The 17411-nt window shown below is 35.7% G+C and overlaps 1 protein-coding gene across 1 annotated transcript in view; it reads left to right on the top strand.

The window, feature by feature from the left end:
- Nucleotides 1–17411, top strand: part of TTC29 (tetratricopeptide repeat domain 29) — a 139567-nt gene that overhangs the window by 15182 nt on the left and 106974 nt on the right. Inside the window, 1 exon segment of the mRNA XM_080373756.1 lies at nucleotides 7195–7418. Coding sequence (XP_080229882.1) covers nucleotides 7195–7418 — 224 coding nt within the window.

Raw genomic sequence — 17411 nt, 5'->3', positions numbered from 1 at the left:
AATCTGAAATAAAGAAAGCTGCCCTAATCTGCCTTGGTACAATCGTAACTTCCTCATAATTCTCACAGTGAACCCTTCTGAATTGTGTAAAATCCTCTCTTTTCTTTTCCTCTTAATCTCTGTGTGGTCTATTTGTCCTTAGACTACTGAGTAAGTTCTGTTGGGGACTTGCATGAGATATCATAAACAAAAGCAAAAATACTGTGGGAATTGTTCATAGCAATAGTATAATAAATGTATAGCCTTGCATAGGGTTTTATGCTAATTCATAGCATCAGCTTGAGAAGATACAGAAAGTAAATAATTATGATTATCTTTTTTCTAAAGATAATTTTGCACACTGTGAAAGAAACTTGCAGAGAAATGGAATCATTTCTCCAATATGATGCAAGTCAAATGGAAAGGGTTCCAAACCCAGATGTTTCTAGCTCTCAGTCCATTAGGTCAGCTCTGAAATAAAAGAGGAAAGTTGAGAAATACTTCATTTTGATAAATAATAGTCTATAAAGTATGGTTGGAATTACTTTTTGTTAATGAACATAATTAATTTAGAAAGAAAAGCAGAAAGATTAATGAAGATAATGCTTTTTTCTGATTATGCTTGAAGTAATCACATGTGTGTGTGCTTCTGTATGAAGAACACTTTTATAAGGATAGCAATGTTATTTTTATTTTTAGTGCTTTCTTTGCATTTATGTTTAGGGACAGAATGTTCCAAAAGTTCATTGCTAAATTTATATTTCCATTTTATGGGTTAATTATGATTCTTAATTATTACAGTACTTACATTCATTTTAAAATACTTTTTCTGTGTCATCCTTTGATGTTTATAATTGATTAATTTTTAATTTTATGTAGTATTAAAGTGGCAGTGTAGCTTTGAACAAAAGCAAGCAAGTTCAGTATATGTGTTCTTTGCAGGATCCTACTGACAGGTTATGCATCCACCTTTGATTGCATGACTTAGGTTTAAAGTGTAGTTTTGACGACAGTCAGAGACTGAGGCAGTTGATGAAAAACACTGCATTACTTATGCTGAAAGTTATTGTACTTATATATATGGTATGAAGTACCTACATATTTACTTTCTGATATACTTAATTTTCATCTTTCTGTTAATAATTCTGAATGCATAGCTCCATAAACCTTTTCTTACATTAAAAAAATCTGAATTGTTATAGAAGTCAATTTCAAGTGGATGTTCTTCCTTTTCATGGCATGTACAAATTGTTAGGCGGTATTTTTTATTTACTATTTAGAGCAGGGAATTCTTTTTATAGCCTTTGGGGATTTGGTGAATGTTATGCTTTTGGTATTAGGACATTAGCTATTTCAGCTTCATTATTTGGAATTAAAAAATATGCACCCCACCCCAATATAATTTAATTCTCCGCCTTAGTAATCAAAAATTTTGATGTGTAAGCTAACCATCTATTACTACTTAATGATATTTACTGTACTTTGGTATCTTTCTTTAATGAGATTACTATAGTCTACAATTTAACATATTACCATCCAGTACATATTTCATTAAAGCTATTTAAACGATCAGTCTTTAAACTAGGATTAAAGAGGGCTGTGCCCTGTTTCAGTTAAATAGCTTTGTATCAGTAGCAGTATGTCATGAGAATGTACCTTGGCCATCTGAGGGCTTGACTTACCAAAATATGTACGTATATAAATTTTTGCATTGAACTCAGATACTCAGACAGCTCAGGTGTATTTTCAGGTTAGCTCTGTACCTAACTTGCGTGGATTGCAGCCCAGACACATGACAATGTAGATTTCAGCAGTGTGAGTACATGGTTTTATATCACTGTAACCTGTATCGTAGTGTTGCTGAATGTGATAGTCATGTCTTCAGCTTCCATATTTACCAAATATTTGCGTAAGTGCTTTTTGTGTTTAACAATGCCCTGCAGAAGTTGTAACTATATTTTAGATGTGGGTCACTAATGGTGTTGCAAATTGGCTGTCCAGCTGCAACTAAATAATAATTCCTCTTCCAATTCTTAGGCAGAGCATCCTGAAGTTATAAATTCTTATAGCATGCTTTGCTTTTTAGTGTTTTGTATAGTATATTTCTTTTTACTTAATACATATATTTTTCAAATTTTAGTGAGGAAATTCTGGTGCCTCCTTGTTTATGCTGGGTTTGTTTGCATGTAGCTTAAACATAAAGTAGCTAAGTATTCATATAGTTGATACAATTTCAATTTTCTTGTAGATTTATAGACAGAAAATGGGGGGAGAGTAAAATGTATTTGTTTATTTAAACTTAAGCAAAAATATCTTCATTATTTTTTCATAATTTTGTGATCCCTATCTAAGGCATTTATATCAGTCATTGACTTGCCAGCTGCAGAGGGAAATCCCAAGTGGATGTAACCTATTTGAATACAGTTTTTAAACATTATAATAATTGGTAGAGTAATTATTTTACACTAGAAGTAAATTTTAATATTTTATATACTATCATTGTTCAATCCATGCCATTTTCTGCTTTACAAAATGGGATTGCTACAATACAGTTTTATTGTGATCAGCAGCTGGCATTAACCTAAAGTACTAATTAAATCCTACAAAATCTAAAGATATGAACCCTGATATTAAAAAAAAAAAAAAAGTGTCATCTGAAAATAGCAGACTTTCACACTTATTTTGCCTGTCTGTAATTGACCACACCAGACAGGAGGCATGACAAATTAAACTCGTGATAAATAATTCTGTTAAGCTGTACTGATTATTTTGATTATCTCTAACACTAGTACCCGCCTCTTGGCCTCGTAATTTCTTTTTTCTTTTCTTTCTTTCATTGCTAAGGGCAGGATGCAAGTAGCCTGGTTGTGCAGGATTTTAAGTTAAAGGGAACGTAGTATGATACTGTGCTGATCTCCCCGCATTGCTTTAGAGTCTTGTCCGAGTATGATACCATAACATAGGAAGGTCCTTGAGATTGTAGCGACAGTGTAATTTCATTAACCTCACAGAAAGTTAGTATTTATGATATTTGTGCTGGTAAAAACAGATTACAATCAGGTTTCTGCGACGCCTCAGCATGACTCTAGATTATTTTAGAATAGCAATGATAATAATAAAAAGAAATCCATATAAGAAAATTCAAAGTAGCTGTATAGTTTAAGAAGAGTAAAATGCCTGTTAACACTATCCAGGTACACTTAAAGCACAGTGTTAACAGTATCAGTGCCTTTTCAAGCTCCACATTCAATAAATAACTGCATCCACCCGTGTGATACTATACTGCATGAAATCATCATCTGTAGCTCGGTACCACTAAAATGACAACTACAACTATTGGTGGTTATTTATTTGGTGCTAAAAATTCTTCTGACACCCACCCCCACGCCCCATGACAGACACACAGAAGCGCAAAGAATTTTTCAGCATAAAATATTGCATCGCAGTAACTGCTGTTGTAGGACAAATGCATGATACCTAAGCAGACCCACTACGTGGACCTCATTTCGCTGTTTTACCCAGCCTGTGTAAATAAACATGCAGCAACATCAACAGGGTTTCAGTAATGACAGACGTGAGTGTACAGAGAAACAGCGGATTCTCAGCATTGTCTATGTTTGTGTTAAGTGTTAAGGGTTTCATCTGTTGAATATCATAGGGGGGAAAAAATTGAGCAAATCTGTTCTAAATTAAAAACAGATTGACTGGTATCTTTGTTTTAAACATAAATACATAGATATGCTCCGGAATTCATCTAAAAATATTTTTTAAAAAAAAAAAAATCCATCTGCAATCTTTTTCTCCTAGCAGGCACATGATCATTCAAAGGGGGAAGAGGACTTGAAGTTTATATTCCTATCACAGTTCCGTTTTAAAATTAAACACAGCTAACGTGACAAAGCTGCCTGCTCATTCTAATTCCACCAGTTTAATTGCTTGCAGGCAATGCCTGCGTGCCTTTGTGGCGCCGAGTAACGCAAGGCAGTGGCAGGGGCAGCGGCAGCGGCAGCGCAGGAGGCGCAGCCCCGCTGTTCGCCTGCGCGTTGCTCGCAGTGCTGCGCGCCCTGCGTTTAATCCGTGCTGCTGCCTTCCTTTGTTCTGCAGCCCTGCCTTGCTGCACTGACAGCTGCGTGATTAACATGTCCTGACTGCAGTTTTCCGGATTTCCAGTAGATGCCCCCAGAGACCATTAAACCTCTTGAACGGCTTCACTTCAAACAAATGAAAGGCCGGGCAGTCTTTTTTTTTTTTTTTTTTTTCGTTTTGCTTCCTGAAGTAACGTAATTGTTCAAAGGAAACCGAAAATCGGCGTGGACGCGACGCAGAAAAACAAACTTACCTGTTGAATAATATATCATCATTCTATTAGGTAGTAAGGTTCAAAAGGTTTAGTGTAAACTGTTTTATTAATGTAGTAGAAACGTACTGTTAACAGTTGGATTTTCTACAATAGATCGTGTACATTTAATTAGGTATCAGGTTCTGAGATTGATATTAAAAATAATCTTTGGTTATGTAAAACTTGAGATGTTCTGTTTAACATCTCATTTTACGTGCTGCATGACATCATAAAAAGCAGCATGAAAAGGGGTTTGAGGATTAAGGATTTATAGTTTATCTCAAGATATCATGAAAAGTTTACTTCTGTCACCTACACTACGCCTTTGTTTGAAAGCGCTGTTTTCTGGGAAAAAAAAAGGACGCTGGCATTTTCATCTGGAACCCCTTTAATAACTGAAACAATTTCAGAATTCATTGCAGTGTCAAGCTCTCTTACGTGTCACAACTACCATTAATTTCTAGCGCTGTTTTATTGTTTGTGTGTGATCCGTGACTTGTGGCTTATATATTGCAGAAACTTAAGGAAACAACAGTAGCATTATTTTGTGCATTGTGTATTTTCTGGTTTTAAGTACAACTGAGAGATAACTTATCTTTATGCCTCTAAAATTTGAATGGTTGTATAGTAGATAGCTTCATATTTTGTGACTCAAAATGAGAAAAAAATATGGTGCTCTGTACCATGTGGTTACTTCAACATTATTTCATTTCCATTATTAATTGGGATGGGATTTATTGACACTAATTTTGACACTAATTTTTAAAACTAACTTACTTTTCTGTGTGTTTTGTTTTCCTGTATTGCTTTGCTAATAATGCTGTCTTGCAGGAAAATTTGCTTTGACTTCAATTAAAATGCATCAGTCTACAGGAAATAACATGTTACATTGAGACGGTTTTTCTATTTATATGAATATTGGTGTTGTGCTCAGTTAGTATGCAGTGACTGTTAACAATTAACTGAATGGCATTTTGTTTAGTCACTTAAGATCTTTTAGCAGTCCTTTCTTGTTCACATCTAATGATCTAATGCATGCACATATACACACATATATAGATCACGTTATATAAATAAATAAGTGTGTCTGCTATGCAGATTGTTATTCCATTGCTCTGAGTTATATTACTGTAGGATTCAGTCCTGGGCCTTTGGAAGTTGGTAGGAATTTCTTAAGTCTATTCTTCAATTCTTTTTAGGTAGATAGAATTTTAAAACAGAAGAAAGAAAATACTCCATATACAGAGTAAAGAATACACTGTATGGTATTAACATAATATTTTTACCGTAGTTTTAAGCTATATACTGTGCATCTGATGTATGACAAATACAGCATATTCTGGCAAATTAAATGATTAAAGATATTTGTCATTTACTTTTCTAAGGTAAATGTTGCAAATGTTTTCTGGTACAGAGCAGTTATATATTTTCCCCTGTCTGTGTGAACAATGTGTGCTTTTCAGTCTCAAAAAACACCTATTTATATATTAAACATAAAATCAGTACTTTCTGTCTAGTCTAAATCATACCAGGATTTTGTAATATTTTTGTGTTTAGTTCTGCAACTGAAATGTAAAAAATACATGTGAAGGATTAATGTGCATCTATGTAGTACGTAATAGATTTTATTTTAATCATATTAAACATGAAATAATGCAGATTATTTACTTCTTACATTACTGTTTATTTCATTGACATCTAGCTAAGAAGTTTCTAGCATCACTTCCATCTTATTAGTGTTGTTAAAGAACTGCAGTAGCTCTTTCTGGGCTGGAAGTATTAGTCTCATTAGACTATTGTTTAGCATCAGCTAATCTGATTTTATTACATACACTATAAATCTCAGTTTTCAGAATTTCAGAATACTTGAGAATATTTATTTTAAAGCTGCTGAGAATTTGAAGTTAAATGGATTTTAATCTAAAAAGACAGTCTTGAAAACAGTTTGGAAACTTAATGGAATACACAAACTAAGATTAACACATCTGAGTCCTGGCCGTTTTACCGGGGCAAAGGTTTGTTTTCTTACAATAGATACCTATGCCTGCAAACCTTTACATCTGTACTTTAGTGTTGCAGGCAGTCCCATTGGACTCATAGTTTTCTCCAGGATAGGACACAATGATTGTTTCATGCCACATAAAAGAAATATTTTGATTATTTCCATAAATAATACCTCAAAAGATATATTACCTCTTAAGAATATTTGATTACACAACTTTTTGATATGTATATCTTGTCAGAGTTTATGAATGAGATAACTTTGATATAAATTCATCATTGCATCATTTGATTTTAAAATTAGGGAGAAATTATCAAACTTTTGCATCAGTAAATCAGTCCCAGCTGAAGTTATATGCTAAACAGAAGCAAAATAATATCTAATGATTATGTTTCTGGCATAGCATTTGTTTGACGTTTTAAACCAAGCCATCATGTCCTACAGCAAAACTATTTAACATATACATTGTTTTGACATCTGGAATGTGCCTCATTTTTCCCTGTGCACTGTTTTAAAGCAAACTAAGAGTTCATTGTGTTTTCATGAACTAATGTAAACATGGGGGTTTCTTCCCATCAGTAAGCCTTTTTTGCCAATACCAGCTAAAGAATACCAGTGTATTTTTAACATGTTTTCAATATATATATATATAGGTATTTATTCATTATTTCTGTGTTTACTTCCCTAGGGTATGACATTCATAATCGTATTTTAGCAGAACGCTTTTTGAGCAGGGGAAAAAATACCCCTTCCCTACTGCTGAACTGCAGAGGTCTCTTCCTGAAAGCTGTTTTAGTTATCTGCACTTATATTTGGTAAGGTGAAGGGCAGAATACAGGTTTAAAGGCTTAAAACCTATCTTTCTTATTCCCAGTAACAGGAATACATACAAGAAGAACATCTGCATAGACATGCTGCGACAGGGTTATCACGAGTCCTTCTCCGAGCTCTTCACTCTGATACAGAAGTGGAATGCCTTGAGGGAGGCTGCAGGGCCTGGGTCAGCCATATGGCAGCAGAAGTCCCTGGAGGAGCAGCCTGATAAGCTGGATCAGCTTTACCACTTCCTGACCAGGGCTGAGGCAGCCCAGCGAGCAGGTAAATGGGGGGATTGTGGGTAGCAGAGCAGCGGGAGCTGCAACTGCAACTGCCTGGGGGAAGCTTCCAAATTGTTTCATGTATGAATTTGAAACGTTACTGCATCTTAGCACATTTCAGCCTTAGTCAACTAAGCTGTATTTATAGAATAAATGATTAAGAACTGCAGATATCGGGAGAGATTTTTGAAGGGGAAAAAAAATGGCAAAAAACACGCAGAGTGCATTATATCATCAGAAATGTTTGATGTATTTATAGCTTTGATAACATCTCAATTATTTTCTCATAGTTTCATTATTTATTGGTTTTCTTTATTGATTTGAGTAGCTGGTTGTGTATTAGAAAAATTTAATAGGTGAAATGCTGTTTCACACAGTGATAGTTTTATAAATCTGATTTTATTAAATACCCTGTCTGCTAACCGTGTTTGGATTTGTGACTGACTTAAAAAGGATTGTGAACATGTCAAATAAAATACAGCACACAGATGTAACATGCCACCTGTGAATTACTGGATATTAGTGAAGACATAACTCCAAATTACTGTATTTTCTCTATTGCCTACTATTTGCTAAGCGCTCATATTTATCATTTCCTTTTACTATAAATAGTAGCATAACTTACTCGGTCTTTCTCCTTTAGAATAATCATAGGGATGGAGGCAGACAGAGGTCCAACTACAATCATGTTTCATGGCTGAGCTGATTTCACTGTAGTTAGCTTGTTTCAAGTTGCATTTTGATCATTACAAATAGGAAAATCTACCATAAAGCTTGTGAGTTTGGAACCTAAGCTTTTTGACTGATATTTAGAAACATACAACTTCATTTGAAAAACAAACAGCAAAAATACCCCTTTCAGCACTTTAAAAAATGTTAATTTAAAATGTTTATTTTATGTTTACTATGAAAGCCAAAAGTTGTGTTTCTTTAATTCACTGCAGTTCTAGGCAGGAAGTCTAGCCAGCCCGTGACTGGAAGGAATCTTCAGGTTTGTCTGGAGTATGACTGAAACCAGAATAGGCACCCCCATAGCTTGCAGGAGTACAAGAGGGAAGGTTTGTGCCCAGACTGCCCTGACAGAACCATACTGCCAACACTTGGATGTTCAGAAAGCAGTAGATATGGTTTATCTTGATGGGCATGCTTCCTGCAGCTGTTTGAGAAGAGCATTTTGCCTTCCTTTCAGCACACGATATTTTTCAGTTTTACAAACTGATATGTGACAACAGAGTTGGCAGGCGCACTCCCAGAGAGTCAAGGCACTGCTTACTGTGCAGTTGCTGCCCCTATGAAAGGCAGGGGCCCTTTCTCTCACTGAACCCAGCATTCATTGTGTGCTGGGCTCTGTAAGTCTTTCACCTGCTACAGAGACAAGATACCACCAATTGACTGACTGATAGTGTCTTGTATTTGGGAGAGAATATCTCCCAACTTTGCCTGTTAAAGTCGGTTAAAATGAAAAAAGAGAAAATAATGAGAACGTGCCAATAGAGTTGGCAAGCATTTTAACTGAATTTCTGTATGAAGGTATAGCTAGTTTTTTCACCAGACTCAACGCAAACCTTTGCACAAATCTCGTTTGTGTTGAGGCTTGAGTCACCTGGCACATGAAGGGGTGGATGCTAATCCATGTTGCAGGTGTTAGAGCTAGTAGTGCTGTGAAGATAACATAGGAATTGCACAGCTCATCAAATACTAATTCAGTAGTTCCGCTAATCCAGTTACTCTCTGATTCTAATCAAATTGCTTGGGGCTCTGGCTTATGATCTCCTGACTACTCTAGTTGACACCATTTAAGAAATGTTCAGCGGTTCACCTCAGCTGGAACTTCCTATGATGTAGCTGTCACAACAGCAGCTGACCTGCGTTTGCTCTTCAGCTGTCACAGTGTGGCTGATGTCATTAACATTAGGCTAGCTGAAAGTTTACCTGTCCTAGGTATGCTGTCCTGAGCTAACAGTTGTGTTGAGGAATAGAGAGCAGGTATAAATTACAAAAAAAAATTTAAAAAATCTTTGTGACTTGTAAGATTTTTTTATGAATTTAAACTTCTTGAAGGGGTTGGTTTTGAACCCAAAGCGGTAAGTGGAAAAAAAAACTTTGCTTACTCTGTCAGTAAATAATTTTCTTATTTAATTTTTCTCAACTGATATTTTTGTATCATGGTGTTGCTGTCTATAATTGTGAGTGTAACTTAGAATTGCTGCTCCGCAGTTTACAGTTTTATGATTGTTACCATAGTGCACAGAGAAAGCTAGGTATTGATTCACTTTCCATATTTATTAGTGGAATATGTTAATCTTTTCATTTTTTTTATAGTTTGTAGTTACTTGACACTATAATGCTGGACATAAATTGTTTGCTTGAACAGAGTCAGCACCATCCATCATGATGTGGAGGCTGATATCAAAGAGCAATTATTTTCTTTACTGCTGGGTTTGAAAGTAGTGACCTTTTGTTTACCAGTGTTACACTGTGCAGACCGTTTACCCTTACATACACCAGTGAATGTTTACCCTGCTTTCATTTTTAGTGGAACATGGTGATTGAGCTTCAAATCATACAGGAGTCGTTTTTCGTTTGTTTGGGTTTTGGTTTTTGTTTGGTGGGGTTTTTTTTAATTGGCTATTACCAATATTATACTGTTTGCAAAGAAAATATCTTTTTTTCTGTCCAGCTTAATCTCATTTTAAATACTTGGCAGGTATTCAAATACAATGATAAATAGAAAACTAGCATTAATCTTTGCAGCTTCTCAGAAAAGTAACTGACAGTTATTTTGCCCTAGGTAGAGCATTATCCCAAAAACACTGGCAGGAATATAGGCAAAACTTGACTGCATTCCTATCTGGTCTTTTTTGATGCTAATAATGTAAATATTTCTGACTTCAAAATTTAGTTGTTTCTAGTTATTCCTTAATCTTCCTTCATTGCCATGGACTAACCTCTCTTTTTATTAGTTCTGATCTCAGTAGCTTATAAAAAAATTGTTTAGCTTTTAAGATATGTATAGTTGTAGGGGTTTTTACAGAGGAATGCAAAATAAATGCCAAAGCAATGTATCTATGTAGCTCAGCATTTGATGTATACAGTTATTTCTTGGCACATGTGTGAAAAAGTTGGGGATTTTGTTTTTGTTTCAAAAAGAAACTTCTATTTTGAGGCCATGGAATGGTCTGCCCAATTGCCTGCTTGCCTGCCTGATTGTACTGCTAAGAGTAATTTCACTCAAAAGGTGTAATTGCCCTTGTAAGGTATAATACAACCTGCCAGCACTGCTGTTGCTATCCCTTTGAAGAACCCTAGCCCCTACCCAGTATCATTCTGCGAGTTAGCAGGAGGGATTTTGAAGCCATAGTGCATCCTTGTCTGACATTGAGGGCTGCTAACTAAATATTCTTTGGCTGCTGACACCCTGTGAACAAATGATGACCATACACTACAGGTGTGCACCAAGTCAATAGGATTCTGTCTGTCTAAGACCCAGACAAAATGACACTGTATCTCTGTGTTTGGGTGGGTCAGGGGATAGAAGTAGGAACAAAGGAAATCCAACTAAGAAGTCTTTACTTTTATTTTGGAATTTTTGAACAGCACCCAGTGTAATGTGTGCTGGGGAGCACAGTTCACTATAATTATAATGTTGTTGCTCAGATAAAAATATTTATAAGGGAAATTAAAACCTTAAAACTGGTATTTGCACAGCTTTTACCACATGAATATAATATTCTTTAAATCACTACTTGGCTGCTGCAGTCTGTCTTATTGTTTTAAAATGCATTACTAATTTACTTGTAGGGTATGTACACTCATTAGGCTAAGCCACTTCTTTGAATAATCTCATTGAAGTATTTTGTAGTTACTTTTATTTAGTTAGCACCAAGCCCACCAGAAGAATGATTGATAGTATGCAGATAGTCTGAAACACGATTGATGCTTTACAGTACAGAGGCCAGCCTCTCAATGGTAGTGTGCCAAATTTGTTTTTTTATCAAATTAGAGGTCACCTGTCCCAGTATTATTTCAGAAGGGCTTGGAAACTGTTGCTTTTCAGATTATATCTGCACTACACATTAAATGTAGGCTTGAACCCTGACTGAATCCTTGCCCAGGACTAACAGATACCTTGAAGGTCTGGTATGATCAGTGCTTGCTAGAGTGAGCTGGTTTACTTGCACAAGTTGAAGGGGATGCAATGCAAGTTACAGCTCAAGAACAATTAAAAGAAGAGATATCTCAGCCATTGGATCTGTCTTGCCAGAGCAGAGGAGCAAAACCAGGGAAAAAGACACAGTTCAGTGGCTGCAACATGTATTGAGCAGCCAGCACTGTAGCAGCAAATCACTGTGTTCACTGTGCCAAAGCCAACGCATGGAACCCATACTCGTGTATGAACACCCCTGCAATGGGGCAAGACACTGCTAATTAGTTGATCATTTGGGCAGCTGGTGGAGAGTAGGAGTTAAGACCTGAAAGCTTTGCCTTTCTCACATTCCATCTGCTCCTTGTTCCTGACCCCATGCAACCTTTGTGGTATGCTGTATGCTAAATGCTGATTCTGTGTGTGTGCTACAGGCTGCTGACCCTTGTTGTAGAGAAAAACAGATATGCAGAATTAGAAGGAAGAGCTAACTTGGGTCTTTTTTCCTCACTTCAGTGTAGAGAAAACTTCTAACATTATGAGTTATCATTTGTTATGAAAGATGACTTTTCATAAAGCACATGAAGAAAGACGGAGTATTTGATGTGTTTGCACTGGAAAATCTTTCTTGTCTGGGTTCTTAAGGTTGAAAACCAAGTTTAGCATTTTACAGTGGAAGGCATTTCTGTAAGATTTCACACTTAACACCTTAGGCTGGGCTAGAAACAGTGCAATAACCATATTACCCATGCTATTTTTGAAAAAAAAACAAAAAATTGAAAGAGGTTATGCATGCAAAAATGAAAAAGGATAAACATACCAAAACCTCTTTTAGTGTTTCCTTGGAGGAGGTGTAGTTTTGTTTGGGTTTGGGGAGGATGGGGAAAGGAGTGCTGTTTTATTTTCTAAGCAGGTTTGGCATTGTCTACTTGATATTTTATCACAGGAAAAAATGCAACAGTTCCTAGAGACCAGTGGAGGAGTTTATTATTTTTGTAATTATCTTACAAAAAGTGAAGTGATTCTGCCCAGGAAAGAAGCCAAGCCTTCTCAAATATAGCCAATTGTACAACTGCCATTGACTTTAACAGGAGCAGCAATTTCTTGGAAAACTTCAGCACTGTGTTTTCATTGCAATGGCTTGGAATTCCCCCTTTAGCATCCCAGTTTACCAGTTAATTGCCTAATACCATTATCATTACATAACTTTATCCTTACTTGGCAAAATTATATCCTGTTTTCTTGGAATTTTTGTATAGATTGTACTTTCACTGAATAGAGATTCCACTGATGATGTACCTAGCAGTTTGGTAGGAGTGTGTTTTCTGTCCACTCTGCCTTGCAATACCCAGGAAACAAGAGCCTCTGCTTGAAACTTGATGGTGTCAGCATGCTAACCCACAGCAACCTTTCTTCATTTGCGTGCAAGTTCAGCTTATGGATAAACTTTCTGGAAAAAGGAATGACTGGGTGGTCCTGTATCTGTAGATGCAGGGGCATGATTGTCCTGAAAAAGCACATGGAATCAGTTGCTGTGTGTGGACCCAGGTGGAAATGGTTGCAGCACCATATTCTATTACTGTTCATGCTTTTTTTTTTGGCCCAGCAGCCTCCATCCTGTATCTTTCTGTGTGTGAATTCTTCACAGTATCAGCTGTCTTGCTACTAAGTCACTGGTGTTGATCTCTCTGGCAAAATCAAAATGAAACTTCCAGTATTATTGATGTCTTATTCTGACATCAAAAATGACTCCTAGTGACTTAATTTATATTAGGCTACTCCTTTATATGTCTTCAAGAGTGAACGGTCAGTTATAATCAAGTCATACTTGCTAAAAACAGCTAACTGAACTGGAAGATGAGTGTTACCAGCTGTTAAAAAGTTTCCGTATGGCCCTCATCTGGCAGGAACAAATGAGTGGTGGTTTTTTGAGTGGAAAATACTGAGTCATAAATGTATGATGAAAAATTTCTTTCCCATACCTGTATTTTAAAAATGAGTACAAGTTCTATTTTCCATTAACAAGAACAACAGTCTTTCTTTTCTTCTTCAAGGAAAATACCGAGCCAGGATTCCTTCAGGATGTTCTCCAAAGACTGTTCTCTAAAGACCATTTCTGTACTACTTTTCCTTTTTTTTCACTACATCCTGTCATAAAGGCGATCATACAGATGTGGCAGCAGTTGTACTTAAATCACAGTAGTATGGCTGGCAGATCTTCTATATGTTTCTTTTCTCTTATCCTAACTCTGTTGGGATTATCATCCTCAAATTCCATCTCACTATCCCTGTGCATTGCACTAGTTAGTAGCCGTCTAGCTGAACACAACAAACATCCATGGATTTGAATGATCCTCACTTCCGTGCATACCTTTGCTTGCCAAAGGAACAGTTCCTGAGAAGAGGCCAGGAACAAACATATAATGGCTTGAGCATAACAAGGGAAGATCCTACTTGACAGCTGAGCTGCACCTGAAGAGATCCTAATGCAGAGCAGGAAATACTATATATTTTTAATATATGGGGTCTAATCTTTAAGCTCAAGTCAAAGGGATTTTTTTAAAATCACTGTTTAACAAAAAGATCTCAACAAGGTTTGGTAGGGATACTTCTGTTTTGTGCATAGACACCCAATTCCAAAGTTGTTTTCCATTGCAAAGGACAATGAAAATAAAATATTTTTTAAATTTCAGATCAAACAAAATGAAAGAAGTCCATTTTCTGTAATGTATGTTCTGTGACAAAAATGTAAAAATATTAAAATATTCTAAAACAAATACTGCAACATAGCATGAGTTTTAACTTGGTTTATGTCTGATTTTTTGTGAAATACAGCTGCCTTCAGTTTGGTAATTTGGCATGGAAAAAATGTTCTGTTGGATATTGTCCATAAGATGTGTTCTTAGCCCTGCTTCAGATCTTCAATTAAGTCCAAAGCTGCAAAATTCAGGCCTCACAGTCTGCTCCATCAAGTTCTGTTTGTTCTGTGTAGCTGCCGTTTCTGGTAGATGTTTGCCTTTACAGTGTCCTCACTATCCTGTGACTTAAATGTTTAGGAAAACCTAAATTTAGCTTCCAGTGTTTTATGAAATTAATGTAGTTTTTGAAAGACAACTTGTCTACATGTATTCTATTATCAGTTGTGTAGAAATTTCTATACAAAGTCAGGGAGCTCAAAGCTTTAACAACTGAACTACATTTTTCTTCTCCTCAGGAAGTAAAAGTTCACTTATACTAAGTCTGACATGCTTAGTTTTACCACTGTCAGGGTAATCTCAATTAATCTCTTCCATTTTGAATTTGTAAATCAGACTTTGAATCCAGGAGACAATATGACTTTTAAAAGTCTACCTTTTGGGGTTTGTTTTATGACCAGCATATGTGGTCAGCCACCATCCAAGACACTTACAGAGGAATGGTTGTCTTTGTGCACTTCTCATTGTTATTCACCGGCAGGATAGTCATCAGAGGGTCACATTAAAGTTCATTCAATCAAAGCTGTGGCAGTAGCAATAGTCTGCCTCAGGTCAGTTCCATCTCTTGGGATTTGTAGGGCACTACCTAAAGTTATTTGCGTAATTTTATGTAGCATTAGTGCCTTGGTAGTTTGTAGCAAAGATTTCAAAGGCAACAAATCTGTATCTAGTGTTCTGTATCTACCTCAATGACAATCCAGTGATCTTTCCCCCTTACTGTGGTATTGTAACCATTTGGATGTATCTTCTGGTATCTACTAAGTTCATTTTCACTTAGCAGTAATCTATAGATAATATGTATTGTTTATGTTAGTGGTTATAATTAGGTTTTGTTTTTCTCTATTCTTGTGGTTATTTGTTAATGTATTTGTGATTTTCATGGGAACCTCTGCCTTTTACTTTTGAGATAATCTTTAAAAGTGCTCCCTTGTGCTGCAATATATGTTTAAGTTGGGATGATAAATCACAGCCAAGAAGTATCTGCTTTTCTTCATTGACAGTAAAGGGATCCTAGGTAACCCAGATCTATATCTGAAACGGTATGTTTGGATGAATGCCAACTATGTCTTGACTTCCTTATCTATACGTATATAGAGATGTGCTTACATATATATATATATATATATATATATATATATATAAAAAAGCATATATGTTTGCACATGCACACAGATAAATATCTGTATATTAAGCCCAAACCAGTTCTGTTACTTCCATTTCAGTATCATTTGCAGACATGTTTATGAGGCTATCGTATCAAAATAGTTTCATTTTTAATGTATGAGTAAGTTTTATATGATGTATACTCCTGGATGTTCTGAAGAGTTACCTAAGAGGTACATTTTCAGTCTTGAGGGAGGACAAAAGGAATGAAAACTCATAGCCATGAAGAATGTTCTGATTAGGAGTACATGAAGTCTATACATTAATAACTATTCCTCTCAAAGTCAAATTTCTAAATTTAAGCTGATGTTTTGGTATCGAACCTTAGATACAAATGATGAGATGATAATCTAGACGTTATTTCTATTCTGGTGATACTAAAGAGATTGTGAAATATTCTTGTTTCTTGTAAGGAGTGTTATCTGATTTAAAATACTAGAAATGGAGATGTGTATAACAGTCATTCAAAAATCATAATTTTATACATTTTAATGTAAAATATCTAAAGGTAGAAATAGAGTTACCGATTCATGGAGGAAAAACTGAAAAATAAATAGGAAAGTAAAATCATACATAAAAAAGCAAAAGCAACAAAAAAAGTATTGTTTACCATTAAAGAACAGGAAAGAATTTGTAAATCCAGAGAGAACCGGAGAGTGTTCAACAATGGGGAAAAGACATTTTGGCTTAATTTCAGAAAATCTTAAGCAGGAAAAACTCAGCCCATATTCTCCAAAATAGCCAAAATAGATTAAAATGGAGGAGAAATAAATACCAGACAAACCTCTTGCAGACCGCAGAAATTAATAGGTAGTAATGGGATTTTTTTCAGAAGACAGAATAAAGTTCTTACTGTGCCGTGCAACACACTGAAGAGCTTTATCAAGATGTTCTGAAGTCGAAGAACTTAATCATGACAGTAGACAGAACGAAAGATTTGGATCGCTTCTGATTAGACCATAAGCAATTTGTAATTAGTAATTTTGCAACAGAACATACTAGAGGTGAGGCTGAAGACAACCCTTTCTTGTGTGGTTTGTTGATGGATTCAAAGCACTTTTTTGAGTAATTGCTGCTGTTCATTCCAAACAATGCAAGTGACTTGCATAGAGAATAGAATTTACAGTTGAGAAATTAGTCCTTTTTGAAAGTTGGCTTTTCCCTAATTCTTCCTGCAGATAACAAAACAAATGAATTTAACTGCATCTGTTGGTCAAGGTGTTTTGATATGGTATCATAGCTTTAAAACACTTAGAATCTAAGATCTGAAACTTGAGTGTGATCTTGCCTGTATTAAAATCAGGTTTTTTACCCCAGCTGATTTCTGTGTGGTGCTCCATACCCAGGAATAAGAGGGTTTTTTTTTTTCTCTCTTTGTTGAGCAAAGCTTACAAACTGCAGAACTCCCAAAAGCAAAGCAGTTCTCTTCACACAGCTAGCTTAACCAGTCTCTTACCTGCTGCAAGACTTGTGATACTTAACTCCTTCTTTACACAACTACATGAAAATTATTTTAATAACTGGCTGTTTGGCTTACATTCATTTAACATTTACAAACACAGTATGTAGTCAACCAAAACTGCAATGAAATTTTAGCTGATTATTCCCATTCACATCTGACATGAGCAGAGTTTGGAAAGAGGATTCATTTAGATTAGCCAGTGATAAATTTAGCTGTGAAACATATAGGTTCATGCTGTACTTTATTATT

Source organism: Falco punctatus (assembly GCF_963210335.1).
Source record: "Falco punctatus genome assembly, chromosome: 1".
Classification (NCBI taxonomy): Eukaryota; Metazoa; Chordata; class Aves; order Falconiformes; family Falconidae; genus Falco; species Falco punctatus.
Note: the sequence above shows the minus strand (reverse complement) of the source record. Positions and strands in the feature narration are given on the sequence as shown.